The sequence below is a fragment of the Micromys minutus genome (genome assembly GCF_963924665.1).
Source record: "Micromys minutus genome assembly, chromosome: 25".
NCBI classification, from domain to species: domain Eukaryota; kingdom Metazoa; phylum Chordata; class Mammalia; order Rodentia; family Muridae; genus Micromys; species Micromys minutus.
The window spans coordinates 2,123,292-2,141,979 of NC_137960.1; the positions used below are offsets into that span (position 1 = coordinate 2,123,292).

Sequence of the window (18,688 nt, forward strand, 5' to 3'; positions counted from 1 at the left end):
ATGGAGGGGTGAGAGAGCTTCTTGACCTCTGTGGGACCATGGTGGCACTTTGCCAGGTTTGTTGGGTCCCCATATTTATGGGGACTGTGGGGTGGGCCGGCGGTAACAGACAGTACCAGAGGGGAAATCATACAAGAAAACCAAGAGCATCAAGCCTGCAGCATCTTGAGGGCCCTTGTACTACAGAACGTGAGGTAGGGAGGCTGGGGCAATGGGAGGGGGAGGGGTTATTCCTTTTGCTGAAGGCCTGTCCAGGCAACCCTAGACTTGTCTGGGACTCCAGACCGGAGGTCACAGCTGGTTCTCACGGCCCCATCTGCCATCATTTCTGACAGCAGCAGCAGTGAGACTCTTCCCCTTCAAGCTCCATGGCTTTGTCAGTGGCTGGACCGACTTTACTGTGGAGATGCTGCCCTGCCCATTCCGCAGTCTAGCTGGATCTGACTGGGCTCTTAGGTTTTTGCAGAATATGCCTTGGACCCCCCCACGCCCACCCCAGACCCGCTTCATCCTCTCCAGCCTTAGGAACCATCACTAGGTCCCTTTTCTTTAGGCTTTTGTGGACCAGGTGTAACTGACGAGTCCAGGCTAGCTTGGAATTCACCTCGAGCAGTCTGGTTTCAGGGTGGCAATCCTTCAGGCACTGCCAGTCAGAACTCCAGAATAAGGAATTCGATACAATGGCTCCGCCCTCTCTGCTTTTGTATTTTTGAAGAGGGGGAGGGGGTTACCTTCTAGTATCACCTTCCTATTTACAGCCCCTATTTCCGGTGAGTTTTAAGCTTTCCTTCCCAATTAAAAAGTGTTTTTTGTTGTTGTTTTTAAAGACAGGGTCTCACTATGCAGTCTTGTCTAGCCTGGAAGTCACTCTGTAGACCAGGCTGCCCTCAAATTTACAGAGATCCACCTGCCTCTGCCTCCCGGGTGCTGGGATCAAAGGTGTGCATCCACACACCCAACTTATTATTTTTAATTCTGTGTGTCTCGCCTGCACCAGTCAGTACCACGTTCCTGGTGGCTGCAGAGCTCAGAAAAGGGCATCCAGCATCCTGGAACTGGAGTTACGGATAGTGGTAAGCTGGGAATCAAACTCAGGACCTCTGCAAGAGAGGCCAGTGCTCTTAACTGCTGAGCTATCTCGCCAGCCCCCTCCCCCTGAGAGACACACAGAAAACTGCAGGTTTCAAAGAAGAGATAAGCAAATTTGTTGTTGGGAGGAGGGCGGAGAGGGGGCCTTGTTCACCCTCCCCATTACCGGCAGGGTGGGCAGTTAGGGTTCATAGAAAAGGCAGTAGTGGGATCAATATAGACTTAATTCAATATAGATACTATGTATAAAAGCCGTTTGTCCTTGTTTGTCCTTTTGCTGTCTGGCTGGGAGCTTTGGGGGATGAAGCTGGCAAGTTGCGCTGGGACAGAGACACCTGTGGTCCCCATCTTCTGGCTGTCGCCCCGTGGCATCATTTTGGGTCCTTCGTGGGAGCGTAGCAGAGCTCTAACGGCCTGGACACCTTCCAGAACTTCTCGTTCACAAGCTCCAAGGTCAGGGAGCCATTCAGTGTCTGGGGAGGGGGAGAGACAGGGGAGGGAAGTTCGAAGAGGAAAGGAACAAGAGAAAAAGGGAGGAGGAAGGAAAAATAACCTGAAAACCAAAGGGGGATGTGACCCAACAGGAGCCCACAGAGAGGGGACAGAGCTGGTGCGGGGACGGCGGACACCACCCTACTCTATTGCCATTAGCGGATGCTCACCGTGAATGCTCCACCCCCAGGAGCAATGTAGATGGTATACTGTTTTTCACTGACGCCTTCCAGGCTGGGCAGGGCAGGCTCTTCAGGACCTTCGCCTCCTCCAGCAACCCCTCTCTCCCCACCGCCCCCGTCAGGTCCGCCCGTGTCCTCCGAGGTCCCCCCACCAGGCCCTCCAGGCTCCATGGTTTCCTGCTGCTGCCTCCTCTCCAGAGCAATGCGCAGGGCCAAGTACTTGGAGAGGTGATCCACTGTGGCGTTCCCAGTAGTCTTCACGTACCTGCAGGGAGTACAAGAGTCCCTGAATGCAGAACTTTCTCCAAAACGTCTGGCTGGGGATTCAGGTACCCCAGGCTAGCCTCTACTTTGCAATGTAGCTGAAGATGACGTTCAATCTCTCATCCCCTGCCCCTGGTGTACGCTACCACCCTTGGTTTACGTGTTGCTGGGGAGCAAACTCAGGGTCTCATGCAAGCCTGACAAACACTCCACCGACTGAACGCCACTTCCAGGCCTGAAGCCCCCTTCGGACACAGATTTCTGAACTTCAGTTTCCAGGTGGTCTCCTTACCTAGTCTGGCAGTATTCGCCTTTCTCCACAAGCAGGGGATGGGGCCGGAACACAAGCTCGATCTCTCCGCCTGGCTCTGGAGGACTGGGAGCCCCAGGAGGGCTTGGGGGGCCTAGGGTTCCCCCTCCCAGGGTGCCGCCCCGGTCACCAGAGTCTTCAGAACCAGCACCTCCACAAGCCCCGCCAGCAGCACCACCCCCTGTCCCTGCACTGCTGCCCCCTACACGGGGTCGCTTGGGAGCAGGGCCTGGAGCAGAGTCTGGGGCGGAGTCAGAGCTTACATCCTCTCCATCCCCTTCTCCCTCCCCAGGTTCTCCTTCCCCCCCACTCATTGTGGTGGTCTGATCAGATCCAGGCATCGGCCGCCTCACACGCTGGGCCCTGTAGAAACAAACACTCCAGGTTACAAAGAGCAGGATTCCAGGCCTTAGTGTTAAACTTCAGAGGATGTGGAGACCCTACTGGTGATGCTGCCTGTTTATCTCGGAAGGTTGAAGAGACAGGCTTGAAGAGGGCAGGTGAGGTTAACCTGTTTGAGGACAGACACTTGCTCTCAAGTCCCAGCATCAGGGGCACAGTCCACACCTGGCAGCTCGAACCCACACTCTCGGACCCGTGCTCCAGACAAGACCCACACAGGTTCTCTGGATCTCCACACCTGTGCATGGCCTGCATCCGAAGGCCCTCCTCGATACTGGAGCTCAACGCCTGCTGGTTGTGCAGGCGGCTGAGGCGGATGAGAACGCGGTCCTGATGGGCCTCGTATTCCTCCCGGCTAGGGTAGATTTTGGAGATCAGGGCGTCGAAGTTGGGGTCTGGCCGCAGGGACCGCTTGGATACCAGCTTCTTCCGGCAGGTAGGGCACTCCTTGTTCCTGAGATGGGAGGAGGGAAGTTCTGTAGGGTCAGCTCTCGTCGCTGATGTCCAGGTTGGCCCACCTGGCCCCATGGCAGACATGTCCCTCCTGTTACCCGCTCCGCAGGGCAGTGACGATGCAGTCGGAGCAGAACCTGTGCAGGCACTCCTTGGTGGTCATTGTGTTCTTCAGCATGTCCAGGCAGATGGGACACATGAGCTCCGAATGCAGTGACCGAGGCGAAACTGCAATCTCTGTGCCATCCATGATGGCTTCCTGGGTCGTTAGCAGATGGCAGTTGGTTGGGGAAAAGGGACTTTAGAGGCAAGCTTTGAGAAAGGTGAGAACTTGGACAGCCATGCTGACTAAACTGATGGGAATTCTGGGGTGGAGAGCAACAACTTGGAAATTACTGGAACAGAGGGATGAGGGCCCATTTACAAGGGGTTTTGAAACAGAAGGACCAGAGATCTGATTTGAGGACTAGGGTCAGGGATGGCACATTTATGCAACAGACTTCTTTATTTTTTGTTTGCTGTTTTCAAGACAGGGTCTCCATATGAATGTAATTCTGGCAGGCCTCTAACCACCCACAATGACTTCAAACTTAAGAGATCCATCTGTTTCTGCTTCAGGAGTGCTGGGGTTAAAAAATGTTCCATCACATCCAGCCTCGACAGGCTTTCTTAAAACTCTAAAGAGCAAGAGTACCTAGACTAGAAGTTTGGGGTGCCTGTTTAAACAGACTCTGACGTCGTCCCAGCACACGTGGGTCAGAATACTAGAGAGGAAACTCTATTTAAGCTCGCAGGATGAATATATGTGTACATTGGCATGTGGCTGTTGAGACAGAGAAGGTAACTTCTGGCGTCTGTTTACCGTGCTTCAATTAAAACAGTAATATCTGCTGTACCTCTGTCATGGCCGCTTTGAGGGGTTAAATCGTATTAAACGAGGTAAGTGTAGAAGTGCTTTGAGAAGATAGAAGGTGATTCAGAGACAGAGTCGGGCAAAGAATAGTGTGGCGGGGGAGGGGGAGGGTTGGCGGGAGGGAGTAAGCTGGGGCTGGAAGATCCCTGTCACCTGCGGGGTCCGGTGCAGCTCATAGAGACTCAGTTCCCACGTTTTGCTGGCATTCTGTGCATTCGCCGGCGTCGTCATGGTGACGGGGCACAGACCCCCTCCAGCAGGGCTCCGCTGAGAGGTCTGCGGAGGGGGTGGGGGGAGACAGACGCTGTCGGGGCCGCCCCTCTGCAGACCCCGCCCCCTGACCCTGGGCGCGCGCCCCGCGGCCCCTCACCCGGCTCCGGCCTCCGCGCTGCCCTGCTGCGGGCCTCTCCCCGGTAACCCCGGGGCTCCGCCGCCCTGGTCCGCTCAGTCCGTAGTTGCCACTCACGCCGCAACCCTTGCTGCCACCGCCGCCGCCATGGCCCGGGCGCTGAGGCCTGACGTCACTTCCGCCCTCCCTGTATCCCACCCCGCGACGGAAACGTCACCGCCCTCACGCGCCACGCGCGCCGTGGAACTGGCTCCCCCTCCCCCGCGGGGCAAGCGCTCAGCCGGCCCGGTGGGTGCTGGTGCCTGTGGCGAGCCCGAGGGCGGAGCTCCCCTCCGTGGCGCTGATCCCCAACTTCTCTCAAGCCGGGCCTGGGAACCCCGGAAAGCCAGCCGTAGCTGCACCTCTGCTGCTGGGCGCGCGCCCTGAGGTCCTAGGGCAGCGGCAGGGTCCCGGGTGTCCGGGGACTGTCCCGCGCTCCGCCCGGCCTCTCCCCCTCGAGGTTTGGGGGCGGCGGCTCGGGACGTCCAGACGCAACTCTCGGCCGGAGCCAGAGACTCGAGAATTGCGTTTGGACAATCAGGAGCCGCGGCCCGGGACCGGGAGAGAAGCGCACCGGAGGCACCGGGAATGGAGACGCCACGCGGAAGCGGGGAAACCAGATGGGGCGGGCCCCTGGGGGTAGTCGGGGAACACACGAGTGAATGTCTGGCGTGGGAAAATAGGCAGAGCTACTCCGGGACTCGGAGTGAAGGAAGCGGACGAGGAGGAGAGAGAAGAGGAAGAAGGAGCGGGGCCATACCGGTTGAGAGCCGGGAATAAGGGGCACAGAGGAAAAGACCGTGATGGGTGTTCGTCCCCCCACCAGACTGCGCAGCGGCTGCCAGGGGGTAACCTATCTCTGGGACAAGTTAGCAGAGGGTCCCCTCACCCCCCAACCCAGTTACCCCCTACTTCCCTGTTCTCTCCTTCAGTCCGTGTCCAGTCCTTATGTGGGCACCAGAGTCGATTAGCAAGGACCCCCTCCCCTTCCTCCTCCTCCCAGCCCCCTCCCTTCTGCTCTCCTCCAGCCCCTTTCATCGGCTAGTCCATTCCCCTAATCCTGGCCCCCTCCCCTAATCCCCCCCATCCGACCCCAGGCCGGCTGCAGCTATTGTAAGGTGGAGAGAAGGGAGGGGAAAAGAGAAAGGAGGGGTGGGGGAGGGCCACCTGTTCCAAGACCCCCTTCCAAGGCCAGACTGGACACCAGGATGGGGCCAAGAACAAATCACCCTTGGGGGCCATAAGGAACCCGGGGAACGGGGGGGGGGGTGAGTGGTGCTGCAGAACCAATGAAAGGGGGTGGGGACAGAATCCCCTCCCTCTGAAAAGACCCAGAGTGTCAGGCATACACAGTGACATACACTCTTTCCTCTCACACCCGGCGGCGGGGGTTGCCCTGGGAGACCAGGCAGTGAAAGGGAACAATCCTTCGGAAAGGGGAGAGAGGGGGAGGTGGGGAAGGGTCTGAGGGCTTGGACACAAGAAGAACCGGAGGTGGCAGGGAAGAGGATTTGGAATTTATTAGGGTCACAAGCACCCCTGCCTTCCATATTCAGCATGCCTGAGCCACACACTGCCATCTCTTTTGTAGCCTGGGAACTTAGCGTCCTCATCAGCGGGAGGCCAGGCAGTGGTGGGGGAGTGAGCAGGGTCCGGCTTCCATCAGTTACATGAAAAGACCTCCTGAGAGGGGCAGAAGCATCGAGACAGGTGCACGGGTGGGGATGTAGGCACCCACTTCTGTCCCTGCCCCTCAGGCTGCAGGGTCCCCTCACTTTCTCATGCAACCCGGGTTCGGTTTTCCTGTCGCCCCCCCCCCCCATGAAGGCCTCATACCACTGACTTCCACGGAGGCCCCAGTGATGTATCCACTGTCTTCAGATGCCAAGAACGCAACCACATCTGCCACATCTATGGGGATGGTGGGGGAAGGGCAGTCTCACTCCCTTAGATCCAGACTGACTATACCCCCTCCCCTCCAAAAATAAATAAATAAAACCACCGATCATTAATCCCTGTGTGAACTTTTCAAGACTATTACAGATGTAAGGAGCCCCTCAGACTCTTCTCCCAACCCATGCTCACCCTCAGGGTCCCCCATGTGTCCCAACGGAATCATTGCAGTTACCTGTAAGGAAACACGTGGGTAAAAGTTTCTTTTATGGACCCCCCCCCCCCCGCGCCTTACTTTTTTATTCCTCATTATGTACATGTCTGGAATACTTACAGTTTGCACTGTGCCCAGCAATCTCTCTCAGAGATCTCCTCTGACAGACTGCCCTCCACCCACAGCCTACCTTGTCCTTCACTTTCTCTGGCATTTTCTGGGTCATGGGCGTTGCAATGAACCCTGGGAGGACTGAGTTACATCGGATTCCATGTCTGTGAGAGAAGAACGGATGCTGACCCTAGGAAGGAGACTAACCCTTCCCTTAGCAAGGTCCGCAAGGTATTTCCAGTCTGACCCACCGTCCAAGCTCCCGGGCTACAGTCTGGGTGAGCCCAATCACTCCTGCTTTGGAGGATGCATAATTTGTTTGTCCAATATTCCCCACCTACAGTGAGTCAGAGACCCAGGGTGAGTCAGGAGTCATCTACAGGGGAGCCGCTTCCCAGCGCCCACGTGGCTAGCTGCCCTGGCCTAACTCATCCTGACCTTTCCAACGATGCTACTAATATTGATGATGGAGCCACGACCGCCACTGGACACCAAAGCCTGGGCTGCAGCCTGAGTGACTAGGAAGGTGCCCTGGCACGAGAGGGTAACAAGATCAGCTGGGGTGGCAGCCTTTCTCCAAGTACTTCCCAGGCTGGGGGCGGGCACAAGTCACCGGTTTAGAGATCACCACCTTGAGGTTGACAGCTATGACTCTGTCCCAGTCTTCTTCTGACATGTGGAGCAGAAACTCATCGCGTGTAATGCCCGCACAGGACACAACGACAGATGGCGGGCGAGAAAAGCAGGCCTATGGGAGGGAGGGGGAAGCTAACACCAAAGACCACAAAGGGCCGGGCTGAGGGGGTGTGCGGCGCGGCTCCCGGTTCACCTGCACTTGCTCCAGCAGGCGTCTGGCTGCGGGGCCCTGAGACACGTCCGCCTGGAAGGCAGCGTGCTTCCCGCGCGGCACCCCGTCCTCGCTCCCGGGGTTTCCCAGGATCCGCACCGTGTCCTGTGCCGCTGCCCCGTCCAGGTCGCAGGCGGCCACGGCGGCGCCCTCTGCCGCTAGGCGCACGCTGACCGCACGGCCGATGCCGCTACCCGCACCTGAGATGGGAAAGTCCGCAATAGCGGGAGACGGGCCGAGGTCAGAGGTCACGGGGCGCAAAGTTACTGAAACTCAGACAACAGGGCCAGGGGTTCCAGGGGTGGCTCTCGCTGACATGGCCCGGGCACCCCAACCCACCCTGAGAGGGAACCCCTGAACCTGTGACCAGGGCCAGCGCGGAGCGGAGCCGGAGCTGAGACGCCATGGCGGTTGTGGGTGGGCGTGCCCTGAGCCCAGACCAATCCGAACACGCAGGGGGCGTGGCTAAGCCCGGTCAGGGCCCAATGGAAACCCCACTAGCCCTGGGCCTTTGGCAGCTACCAGCGGGACCTCCCACCACGGGGGCGTGACCACCCACTACCACTTAGGGACCTACAGAGTCCTGGAGACAAGGGGCCGTTCCCCCCAAAAGACAAAGGCTGCATGTGAGGCAAAAGATCCAAGTACTTTTATTTCTGGTCACCGTTCCTCCCCACCCACAGAAACAGTGGTATAAAATGAGTAGAAACAAAAATCAGACTGACATTTTCCTAAGAAACACCCCACCCCCCCCACTTCCAAATCAGGACACACGATTGATGTCTACCCCACTCCTTCTGCCAGGTCTTCCCTGAAGCCATCACTAGCCAGTTCAGAGGGAGATGGACCTTGGAGGACCCTTGTGTGGCATGCTGGTGCTGGGAAACGCAAACGAGGTACCACCAGGTAGGCTAATGTCCTTCCAGCCTTCTTCATGGTCCCATTTACTTCTCCAAACCCAACAACACCGCTGGGCAGTCTCGCACACTGTGGTCCCTCTGGCCTCTCATGATCTGTATGATTCTCATACCTCCAAGGCCTCAAATACCAAAGAAGCCATTTTCCAAGACCGAAACTTCTTCTGGCAATAGCACTGGCCAGGGCTCCCAACTGCTTTTATTTTGGAGTTAGGGGTAGGACAGGTCACCCCACCCCTCACTCAAGATGGGCAATCAGTACCATCATGGCAACACCCCCCAGCAGCCCCAGCACCTCCAAAAGTGACTGTAATGGGGACGCCTCTCTCAACAGCTCAGGCAGCACGGACACTGTTGCCACATAGATAAATCCACCTGCAGTGAACGGCAGAACCCAGCCGGGACCTGCACCGCCGGCCACATCACTGCCCACTGCCCCGCCCTCGGTGAGAAGGGCACAAGCTGTGCCTGCCAATGCTCCAATTGCAGTGAGGAGTTGCAGACGCATCGCCTGGTGGGCAGAAAAGAAAAACACGGTCATCAACAACTAAAGATTAAGGAGGGACCGGTAGGGTACAGCGGCACAGGTGTCCATGTTAAGGAAGGAGAAAGACAGCTGAGGGGCGGGGGATGGGTCCATTGTAGTGTGTGCTGCACAGGCATGAAGACAGGGTCTGATCCCAGGCACCAGCACAGGGAGCAGAGGCAGGAGGCTGCCTGGGACTGCCTGGGACTGCCTGGGGCTGCCTGGCTAGCTCAGGACCACAACCCAGGCTCCCAAACAGTCAAGAAAAAGGGGTGAGGAGGGAGAACTAGCACAGACAACTTTGAAAACTCTGAAGCCATTGAAGAGGTCCTTTCCAGGCTGTCCACGTGAGCACTGCAGCGCAGCAGTACAGAGCCAGAGGTAAAGACAACTTCCCTGACTCTGAAAGACTCCATGATACTGTAGCTTGACAGGAACTAGTGACAGGCAGTCAGCACCAACCTGTTTCTTGCTGCAGCCAGACTGGACCAAGATGGCAAAGTCCCCGACCTCATGAGGCACTTCATGTAGGAGGACGGTCATTGTGGTCAGGATCCCCAGCCCTCGGCCCCCACGAAAGGAAGCACCAATGGCCAGACCGTCTGTGAAGTTGTGTGCCAAATCAGCAGCCAGATTCAGGTACCCAGACACACGCAGGTCTTTTAGAAAATAGACAAAAAGCGGTTGAAGGGTCAATCAGTACCAGCGGATTCACACACGCCCCTTCCCACTGTCACTCACAGCACACGTTCTGAAACTCACCCTTACCTGAGCCTGCTCTTTCTTCTTCAGGGTTCTGAGGTTTCATGGGACCATCTCTGGACCCAGTGTTTCCTCCTCTCCTTTTCCGCAATCCCCCTGCTTCCTTTTCTTCCTCTGAGCTGGGCTTTTCCTTTGAAGGACACTCTGAGGGAGAACAAGAGTTGGTCAGAGTGTGGAACAGAGCTTTCCCACATGTCCTGCTCCACTGGATGAACCTGAGTGTGTTGTGTAGCAGGTAATGTGGGCTCACCGTGTCTACCTCCATGCATGTGGCTGTGTCCGTGAGCGTGACTGTCTCCATGTCCGTGACTGTGTCCGTGTCCTCCTTTCACGTGTCTCACAAATTTCTCCACCACGAGGAAGGCGACAATCCCACTGAGAACCCACAGCCCCACAGAGAGGATGGGGCCCTGGCCTGGGAACAAGGCAGTGAAGCATGAAGGGAGAAGCAAACTCAAGTGTGAGGTGAAGAATGGGGAAGAGGCAGACATCCCGCATCCCAGCCCTAACTCTCTCACCACTGTGGGAGTGTCCGTGCCCAGGCTGCTCCACAGTGTGGTGGGAATGAGGTTCTGCGGGAAGTAGGAAAAAACGCGAGATGAGGGAATACTTGGCTCAACGAATGTGTATTTGAGGACTACCGGAAAACCCGGGATCATTAAGAGAAAGAACAAAACAGCTTATGCTTTTGAGGTGAAGCCCACAGGTTACTTACCCAGGGCATGAGGGATGAGGTGGAGGAATGCATCACCCAGGAGCCCCCCAGAAGCAAAACTGAGCAGGATCTGAAGCAGAGAGCGATGCCTGGGACAGTTTGATTCCACTGGGATGAGGAAGAGCACGAAGAACGGAGCCGCGGAGATCAGCACTGTAGCCCCCAGTGCCTGAGGAAAGAGTGTCAGAAGGCAAATATGGAGTTTTCCAACGATTAAGAACCAGTCCCTCTTCCCCACATCCCCTGGGGACTCACATAGGCCCAGAGGGTGACAGTGTCCAGGTGGTGCTTGATGCCTGGAGCCCCAGCCTCCCTAGAGGCTCCATGGCTATGTTCATGGGCATGTCCATGTCCTCTGTGGTGGAGGCTATCGTGGGAGTGGCCATGGCTATGGCCATGGTGCAAATCCTCATGTGAGTGTCCATGGTCGTGGCTGTGGGCATGCCCATGCCAGATGCTTTCATGAGTGTGGCCATGACCATGGCTGTGGCCATGGTGGAAATCTTCATGTGAGTGCCCGTGGCTGTGGCCATGGAAGTCCTCTTCCACATCTTTGTGCAGGTCACCATGACCCTCGTGTCCGGCCACCAGCAGCCCCAAAGCCGCCCAGGTCAGCAGTCCCACAGCCACCCAGTGGGGGGCATGTAGGCCCCTGGCCATGACGCTGACCAGAGGAACAGAGATGACTCTACTTGACTCTCAACTCTACCTATGTGCGATCCGCTTCCCTTGAAGCCCTTCAGTCCACCCCTATACTATTTGCTCCCTTCTTACATTGTCCCTAAGGCCAGTTCTTTTCATCCCCAACACCTTCCTGGATGCAGCCCGCCCCCCAGCCCCGACACCGCTCTAGCCTTTGATCGGCAACTTTACGGTCTCTCTGGGCCCTCGTCTCTATGGCTCACTAGTTAGAGTAAAGGCCTGGAAAGCACCGTAAGGGAGCAGCAGGGAGTTCTCACCGGCTCCGGGATCCTCTCGGTTCTCGGTTTGCTGGGACGTGGCACTCACGCCTCGAGCTCCCGCGAGATCCGGAAGTTCCCTTTTGCCTGCGCCCCGCTACCTTTACCAACATGGCGGCGCCCCGTTGACTGCGCGGCCACGACCCCAGGACGCATGCGCGCATCTGGGGGTTATCTGAGGGGACGGCGGACGAGGTGGCTGACAGGCAGGCGGAGACCGCCTCCTCCGTTTACATCTCGGCGAGGGGGCGGGAGCTCGAGGCGAGACTTCCCGTCTGTACAAAGATGGCGGCTGCTTCGGGGCTGTCACCTCAGTACCGAGCCGAGCGCGGCGCTTGAGCCACGCTGCCACAGGCCGGAGCCCGCTCTCCTCGGCGGTTTCCTCGCGCCCCCTGAGTCCCCCGCTCTGCCCCCTGAGCGTCCCTGGCGCCTCTCCGGCTCCCCCACCCTCGGCCCCGGCGTCATGTCTTGGGCCACTCGTCCGCCCTTCCTCCCGCCGCGGCATGCCGCAGGGCAGTGTGGGCCGGTGGGGGTGAGAAAAGAGGTGCATTGTGGGGTCGCGTCCCGGTGGCGGCGGCGGCGGCCCTGGCTGGATCCCGCGGCGGCGGCGGCGGCCGGAGAGCAGCAAGCCCTGGAGCCGGAGCCGGGGGAGGCTGGCCGGGACGGGATGGGCGACAGCGGGCGGGGTGAGTGTCCCGCGGGCCCTGGCCGGTGCCCCTCGCGCCCCCTCCCTGCGCTCCCGCCCCCTTGTTTGTAAACACGCGCCCTCTCCATCCCGAGGCCCAGCGCCCTCCCCCGGGGCGGGGCGCGGCGGGGGAGCTTCCGCCCTCCAGGTGCGGCGTCGCGGGGCCTGTGTGCGAGGTATCGGGCGTGGGAAGGACACCGTTCCCCTTGGGCTGGAGGACTCTGGGCGTTCGAAGGCTGAGCTTGCGCTCTGGGACCGGGTATTTCTTCCATACTCTTTGCCCCGAGTGTTCTAAGTTGGGAACGAGGTGTTCGCTGGTACACCTCCACGTGCTTCTTACATCTCAACCCCCCCCTCCTGAGGTCAGCGTGGGATGACCCAATAGGCTCCGCCTGAATTGCCTCCCTTTTTGTCAACCACCTCCTCTCAAGACTATAAGGAGTGAAATTGTTGTTAGGCGACTTGGTATTACTGAACTCTGGGGCTGTGGGCTGTGGTGGGTCAGGGAGAATTAAAGTGTCCATTTGGATGATCAAAAGACTCACTTTCTCTTCTTGTCTCTCCTGTCTGTGTCTCTGCCTTGTGTGTACCCACTTCTCAGATTCCCGAAGTCCAGACAGCTCCTCCCCAAATCCCCTCTCCCAGGGGATCTCTCCCTCTTCTCCTCCTGGTCCGCCTCTTACCCCCTCAGCACCTCCAACTCCAATGCCACCCCCTCCACTGGGCTCCCCCTTCCCAGTCATTAGCTCTTCCATGGGGTCCCCTGGTTTGCCCCCTCCGGCTCCCCCAGGATTCTCCGGGCCTGTCAGCAGTCCTCAGGTGAGAGCTTGTGACCTGCTTATTGCTACCCTGCTTTCAGTTCCTCATTCTCAACTTCTTACCCTCCCCACCACCATCTTTGCGTGAATTTCCCCATAACCCGTTGACCTTTCCAGTTCTCTAATCTTAGCAAGCCTGTGGTCTCAGATCTCCTGCCCTTCCTGAAGGGAATGGTCTTTTGGTGCATGCTTCTCAGCTCTTTTGAAAACAAACAAACAAACAAACAAAAAAGGCCACTAAGCCCAAAGGGAATATTTTTGATGTCCTGTTCAGCTCACGGTGGCTTGCCCTTTTTGCTTCAATATGCCCTTCTAAGACATGTGCCCTTCAGGGCCACTGTGTCCTGCAATTACAGAAGGGTGGATATTGTTCTTGGTGTGAAGCCGCAGGGAATTCCCTTTACCTTAGACCATAGTGTCACCACTACTTTCTGGAGTGGGTAGTACAGGACTTACTGACATCTGAGAGAGTCTCTTTCCAAATGAGTCTCCCTGTCTCCCCCATCCCAGATTAACTCCACAGTGTCGCTCCCTGGGGGTGGGTCTGGCCCCCCTGAAGATGTGAAGCCACCGGTCTTAGGGGTCCGGGGCCTGCACTGTCCACCCCCTCCAGGTGGCCCTGGGGCTGGCAAACGGCTTTGTGCAATCTGCGGGGACCGAAGCTCAGGTATGGGGCTCAGCACAGCTGCAGAAGAAGAGAGCATGTGGCTCTGCCACTGCCTATGGGATTCACAGGCGTTCTTGAGGCAGGTCAGAGCAAGGAGGTCTATGGGACCTTCAGATTCATAGCAGATGCGGAGAGGGGCAGGAAGGGGGTTGGTGCAGGGTTTCTGGTCACTGAGGACAGAGTTGTCTCACATTTTTGGGTGAAACACAGGAAGGGTTTGAACCGTGTTCCCTCTCCGGGCAGATTGGCAAGGTCTCCATGAAACTTTCTCACTGCCAAACTTCTCTGTTGTAGGCAAGCACTATGGGGTTTACAGCTGCGAGGGCTGCAAGGGCTTCTTCAAGCGCACCATTCGGAAGGACCTGACCTACTCATGCCGTGATAACAAAGACTGTACGGTGGACAAGCGCCAGCGGAATCGCTGTCAGTACTGCCGTTATCAGAAGTGCCTGGCCACTGGCATGAAAAGGGAGGGTAAGGGCCTGCCCCGGCCAGGCCTCAAGTCACAGGCCCTTCTCCCACAGAGAGAGCCCTGAGGAGGAATGGGGAGGGTGTTGAAGATGCGGTCCCCCCACCCCACCCCACTGTAGCCTCCATATCTATGGGACTGCGCTCACTTTCTTTCTCCTCCAGGGGGCGAAGTCTGATTTCTCTTTCCTGTCCTCCTCAGCTAGGTCCTTGCTCTTGTCTCTGTCTTCACGGTTGCTTTCTCAGGGTTAATCCTCCCTCCCAGCATCGTTTGGTCCTAGGGTGAGGTGACCTCTTCCCCAGGATGGGTTTTCTCCACTTCACACAGCCCCTTCCTCTCTTTGACTCTGTTCTTTCTCTGGTCTCCCAGTCCTTCCTTAGCTCTGGTTAAGCTACAGAATCACTGAAGATGTCAGGACTTGGTGTCTCTCTTTTCTGTCGCTAATCAAAGCTGACTCCTGGAATTCTAAGAGACATTTTAGGGCTATTTTGGTCCAATTCCTGCTTTAAAGAAGATGAAGCTCAGCTTTCCTGGGGTCACACCAGCAGAGTGGTAGGACCAGCATCAGATCACACCTTCCAGTCACACACCTTCCAGACCAGGCTTGATCAGGAGTGTCTACAGTCAAATGTGTAAACTGTGTGAACTAATGTCTTTAGTGTCCTGGGAGCAGGAACCCATGAGGCTATAGAGACTCCCCAGTGAATGTTAGAGCACATTGACATATTCTCTAGCACATTGTAGGCCTGTTTAAGTGTGGATTCATCCTTGGTTCTTTTACCTTCTGTTTTTATTTGCCTGTTCATTTTTGTGTGTATATTTACTTATGGTGGTGCGGATAGAGCCCAGGGCCCAGTGTGTGCTAGATAGATTTGCTTTTGGATCATCTTAGCCTTTCATTCCTAATTACCTCTCAAGTTGCTTTATCTCAAGGGAAAACCCCAAGCGAGTTTCAGACCCCTCAGAGCCGGCTGCTGATTTTGCATTTCTCTCTCCCCACCCCACAGCGGTACAGGAAGAGCGTCAACGGGGGAAGGACAAAGATGGGGATGGGGATGGGGCTGGGGGAGCCCCTGAGGAGATGCCTGTGGACAGGATCCTGGAGGCAGAGCTTGCTGTGGAGCAGAAGAGTGACCAAGGCGTTGAGGGTCCTGGGGGAACCGGGGGTAGTGGCAGCAGCGTGAGTGATGGGTTTGATTTTTTTTTTCTCTCGAGGTGGGGGCTGGGGGAAGGAGGCTTGGTGTGTTCCATCTACCCCTTCCCTTCTTTCAGTCCCTCCTTACCTTGCCCTGAACTGAAAGGCCTTTAAATATCTGAGGTGAGCCAGAAGTAGTGACAGATGTCTATATCTCAGCGCTTGATCAAGGCCAGCCTGGTAGACATAGCAGGTTCCAGCCAGTCATGGCTACACAGTGAGACTGTCTCGGAAAGTCTTGTCTCTGGTGCGGGGTGAGAGTTCCCTCTTCTCTGCTCTCACTGGACAGTCCCAGATTGGTAGTGATTTCTGTGACTGAGGAGAAGCCTGGTTGGACTGCAGAGGTGTGTTCCCACAGGGAGTGACTCCATCCCTCCCATGCATCTCACCCCCTGTCTCTGCAGCCAAATGACCCAGTGACTAACATCTGCCAGGCAGCTGACAAACAGCTGTTCACACTCGTCGAGTGGGCGAAGAGGATCCCGCACTTTTCCTCCCTACCTCTGGACGACCAGGTCATATTGCTGCGGGCAGGTCAGTGACCGAGACTCTTTGACCTCTTGACATCTGAACCCTCTTTAGCCTCTTGACCTTCAGTGACCCCAGTAGTGTTCTCTTGCGTATTCAGGGAGCCCATCTGGCTACCTTACCCCCATTCTCTTTGTGCTTGGGTTCCCATGGCCCGGTGTCTGGCTGCTGACCCTTGGTGCCTTCTGGCCCCTAGGCTGGAATGAGCTCCTCATTGCGTCCTTCTCCCATCGGTCCATTGATGTCCGAGATGGCATCCTCCTGGCCACAGGTCTTCATGTGCACAGAAACTCAGCCCATTCCGCGGGCGTGGGAGCCATCTTTGATCGGTCAGTGGCCCTTGGCTGGGCTGGCCTGTGGCTAGAAGGGGTGGAGCTATAGGCTGGTCCGTGTCCAAGGCTGGCTGAGCTGTGACCTTTAAGTGACCTGCAGGTCCCTCTCCAGGGTGCTGACAGAGCTAGTGTCCAAAATGCGTGACATGAGGATGGACAAGACAGAGCTGGGCTGCCTGCGGGCAATCATACTGTTTAATCCAGGTGAGAGAGGCCCCGCCTCAGCCCAGAACTCTCAGCTTACCCTGAAAAGGCCATGTCACTGGTGCCTTCCCTTCTGACCCCACCCCACAAACCCAGTGGGCTCATTTCCCTCATCCTGACGGTCACACTGCATGTCCATCTGTCCTGGCTTGATTCACCTGCTGTCTTCCTCTTGCTCTTCTCCTTTACCATCCCAGATGCCAAGGGCCTCTCCAACCCAGGTGAGGTGGAGATCCTTCGGGAGAAGGTATACGCCTCACTGGAGACCTACTGCAAGCAGAAGTACCCTGAGCAGCAGGGCCGGTGAGGGCTTCAGGGCTGTGGCCTCCTCGGAGGGTGACACTGGGGTATGTCAGGGCCTGGGTGGTGCTGGCTCTTACTCCCTCCCGCCCTCACCCCAGGTTTGCCAAGCTGCTGCTACGTCTTCCCGCCCTCCGCTCCATCGGCCTCAAGTGTCTGGAGCACCTGTTCTTCTTCAAGCTCATTGGCGACACCCCCATTGACACCTTCCTCATGGAGATGCTCGAGGCCCCTCACCAGCTAGCCTGAGCCCAGATGCACACGGAGTGTCACTGAGGAGGACTTGAGCCTGGGCAGGGGGAGAGAGCTGTGGGGCAGGTGCAGAACAGGAGGGACTTGCCCAGCCTGCCAGGAATCTGGCAGCACTTAACAGGGTTCGCTTGGTCTCCAAGTCAGAGGGGACCCCAGATCCCTGTGACGACTACATGTCTACCTTCAGTGGCCTTGAGTCTCTGAATTTGTTGGGGTCTCCCATGGTGTGCGTGATTCCTCATCCTGGCTCCCCAGCACAAAGCACTGCCCTGCTCCCAGGACCCTGTTCCCTGCTCATTCAGCCTCCCTTCTGAAGAGTGGAACAGAGCTCCCCCAGAAAGGGGTGTTGTGGGGCAGGCCCCCCAAGCTGACAGCCCTTCATCCTCCCAGACTTGGCCGATGGGGCAGAGGAGGGGCTGTCTCTCTCCTGTCAGCCCCCTTTCCACAGCACCTCCTGCAGTCAGACTGGAGGATAGAGGGTAGTGAAGGGGCTGGGGAGCTGCGGAACCCAGTGCTATTTTTAATTTCCTGTGAGGAGAGACTGGGAGTCAGACTCAAAGACGTACTGTACACCCCAGGTTGACGTAAATGTCAGGGCTGGAGGTGGCATCTGGGCAAGGAGGCCCCTCCGGTGCTCTGTCCTGGAGCTCTCTGGGCTCTGCCTTCATCTTCCTCACAGCTCTGGCTGAGATGCGGTGGCCCTTCCTTTTACAGCTCTTCCCCAGTCCTCTGGGGATGGGGAATCCATGGGGGTGGCCAGCCTGCAGAGATGGGTGCTGGGCTGCATGGTTTTTGCCCTGGATCTCTTTTGGGGGGGGTTCCCTCCCATATTTCACTTGCACATAAAGTCGCTTTCCAGTTAAAATAGCCGTCTTCCGGACTGAGATAACTGTATGGGTGGTGGGCACCAGGGCATCTAGGTGTGGGGATATCCGGTGAGAAACCCTGCCATGCTCCCTGGATGCTGCCATGGCCCGAGGTTCCCTGGGGCTGCAGAGGCAGTGCAGGGTGGGGGACACAAGGCGTGCTTTGTCGGGAGGGGGAGAGGGTGTGCCAGGTTGGGGGCGGGGCTGCCCAGGGAGGAGGGAGACCGGCTGCTTTTCAAAGGCGCCTTGTTTGCCGGTGCCCTCCCAGCGCCAGCGGGCGGTGGCGTCTTGCTCACTCCAGCTTTCACCCAGGCTTCACCACAGGCTCCCGGCAGACCCGGCACCGTGCCCACCCTTAGGGGCACGCTGATCTCAATGTTACCCTAACGGCCACGTCCCTGAGTGACCCCCTTTTGCCAGACCTTTCCAGCGGCATCGCCCGCCTGTCCCTGTTCCTCTTTGCAATCTGCTTTACCTAGTCCAGTACCTTTATCTTTTGGAGAAATTAGCAATTCACCCACCTCTGGGCTCTCTCCATTCCTACGACCCTACGACCCCCATCATTGGGTCGCTATCTATAGCTGGATCTATAAACACCCCGCCCAGGACTGCTCTGTAATTACGTGTGGTAGGACGAGGGAAGTAATTACGGAGGCCTGATTACGAGTGGGCGTGAGACTGTCGCCCATAGACCCGCCCCTTCTGTCCCACTGTGCCCTGACTCTACAGAGGGGCTCTGGGCCGCCAAGAGCAGCGGCCGCCGTGGTGTGAGAGGACCTTAGGATCATAAAAGTGAAGGGGCTGTAGAAGATATATTTCGTTCCCACAAATGCCATCTGAGGGTGCACACGGGCTACCTAATCTCTCCAGGAGTAGGGGTGTATCATTGCAGGGCTAGGAGTGAAGACGGTTTCCAGCCCTCACACTCCCCTGCC

General features: G+C 57.2%; 4 protein-coding genes across 9 annotated transcripts; 1 reads left to right on the top strand and 3 right to left on the bottom strand.

The window, feature by feature from the left end:
* Positions 1–1,181: 1,181 nt before the first annotated feature.
* RING1 (ring finger protein 1) lies at positions 1,182–4,607 on the bottom strand. Its single transcript, XM_080938415.1, has 7 exons — positions 4,476–4,607; positions 4,259–4,381; positions 3,291–3,451; positions 2,978–3,193; positions 2,320–2,700; positions 1,752–2,028; positions 1,182–1,562 (listed from the first exon to the last, which is right to left on the bottom strand). Exons 2-7 carry the CDS (start codon positions 4,334–4,336, stop codon positions 1,461–1,463), a joined length of 1,215 nt encoding a protein of 404 aa, XP_080794541.1. The 5' UTR covers positions 4,337–4,381; positions 4,476–4,607; the 3' UTR covers positions 1,182–1,460.
* A 1,383-nt stretch (positions 4,608–5,990) lies between these two features.
* Positions 5,991–7,976, bottom strand: HSD17B8 (hydroxysteroid 17-beta dehydrogenase 8). The gene is made up of 9 exons (XM_080938141.1): positions 7,919–7,976; positions 7,541–7,758; positions 7,343–7,459; positions 7,150–7,242; positions 6,963–7,048; positions 6,791–6,875; positions 6,579–6,621; positions 6,330–6,404; positions 5,991–6,176 (listed from the first exon to the last, which is right to left on the bottom strand). The coding sequence occupies exons 1-9, from the start codon at positions 7,962–7,964 to the stop codon at positions 6,160–6,162; spliced, it is 780 nt and encodes a 259-aa protein (XP_080794267.1). The 5' UTR covers positions 7,965–7,976; the 3' UTR covers positions 5,991–6,159.
* Positions 7,977–8,185: 209 nt separating this feature from the next.
* Positions 8,186–11,431, bottom strand: SLC39A7 (solute carrier family 39 member 7). 4 transcript variants are annotated; one of them, XM_080938230.1, is made up of 7 exons: positions 10,734–11,431; positions 10,479–10,647; positions 10,282–10,335; positions 10,023–10,178; positions 9,770–9,907; positions 9,464–9,660; positions 8,186–8,986 (listed from the first exon to the last, which is right to left on the bottom strand). In XM_080938230.1, exons 1-7 carry the CDS (start codon positions 11,136–11,138, stop codon positions 8,714–8,716), a joined length of 1,392 nt encoding a protein of 463 aa, XP_080794356.1. In that variant the 5' UTR covers positions 11,139–11,431; the 3' UTR covers positions 8,186–8,713. The 4 variants fall into 4 exon arrangements, with proteins under 4 accessions (XP_080794356.1, XP_080794355.1, XP_080794354.1 ...); XM_080938229.1 differs by having other exon boundaries at positions 9,764–9,907; XM_080938228.1 differs by having other exon boundaries at positions 10,014–10,178.
* Positions 11,432–11,497: 66 nt separating this feature from the next.
* Positions 11,498–17,739, top strand: RXRB (retinoid X receptor beta). 3 transcript variants are annotated; one of them, XM_080938224.1, is made up of 10 exons: positions 11,498–12,123; positions 12,724–12,941; positions 13,451–13,607; positions 13,902–14,081; positions 15,084–15,256; positions 15,676–15,805; positions 15,996–16,128; positions 16,232–16,335; positions 16,533–16,638; positions 16,737–17,739. In XM_080938224.1, exons 1-10 carry the CDS (start codon positions 11,592–11,594, stop codon positions 16,882–16,884), a joined length of 1,881 nt encoding a protein of 626 aa, XP_080794350.1. In that variant the 5' UTR covers positions 11,498–11,591; the 3' UTR covers positions 16,885–17,739. The 3 variants fall into 3 exon arrangements, with proteins under 3 accessions (XP_080794350.1, XP_080794351.1, XP_080794352.1); XM_080938225.1 differs by having other exon boundaries at positions 11,499–12,123; positions 16,244–16,335; XM_080938226.1 differs by lacking the exon at positions 11,498–12,123 and adding an exon at positions 12,139–12,381.
* Positions 17,740–18,688: the final 949 nt, after the last annotated feature.

Bases quoted from the DNA above. Each gene is read 5' to 3' on its own strand.
- RING1 (XM_080938415.1), bottom strand. From the start codon at position 4,336: ATGACGACGCCGGCGAATGCACAGAATGCCAGCAAAACGTGGGAACTG. The intron at 2,029-2,319 runs GTAAGGAGACCA...TACTCCCTGCAG, and splicing joins GGCGAATACTGCCAGACTAG to GTACGTGAAGACTACTGGGA. The intron at 1,563-1,751 runs GTGAGCATCCGC...CCCCCTCCCCAG, and splicing joins CTGGGGGTGGAGCATTCACG to ACACTGAATGGCTCCCTGAC.
- RXRB (XM_080938224.1), top strand. From the start codon at position 11,592: ATGCGCGCATCTGGGGGTTATCTGAGGGGACGGCGGACGAGGTGGCTG. The intron at 12,942-13,450 runs GTGAGAGCTTGT...CCCCCATCCCAG, and splicing joins GGCCTGTCAGCAGTCCTCAG to ATTAACTCCACAGTGTCGCT. The intron at 16,129-16,231 runs GTCAGTGGCCCT...AGTGACCTGCAG, and splicing joins GTGGGAGCCATCTTTGATCG to GTCCCTCTCCAGGGTGCTGA.
- HSD17B8 (XM_080938141.1), bottom strand. From the start codon at position 7,964: ATGGCGTCTCAGCTCCGGCTCCGCTCCGCGCTGGCCCTGGTCACAG. The intron at 7,243-7,342 runs GTGGTGATCTCT...CTCTCGTGCCAG, and splicing joins TCATAGCTGTCAACCTCAAG to GGCACCTTCCTAGTCACTCA. The intron at 6,622-6,790 runs GTAGGCTGTGGG...GTTTCCTTACAG, and splicing joins CAGAGAAAGTGAAGGACAAG to GTAACTGCAATGATTCCGTT.
- SLC39A7 (XM_080938227.1), bottom strand. From the start codon at position 11,138: ATGGCCAGGGGCCTACATGCCCCCCACTGGGTGGCTGTGGGACTGCTG. The intron at 10,336-10,478 runs GTAAGTAACCTG...TACTTCCCGCAG, and splicing joins CCTCATCCCTCATGCCCTGG to AACCTCATTCCCACCACACT. The intron at 9,908-10,013 runs GTGAGCCCACAT...GTTCTCCCTCAG, and splicing joins CATGCATGGAGGTAGACACG to AGTGTCCTTCAAAGGAAAAG.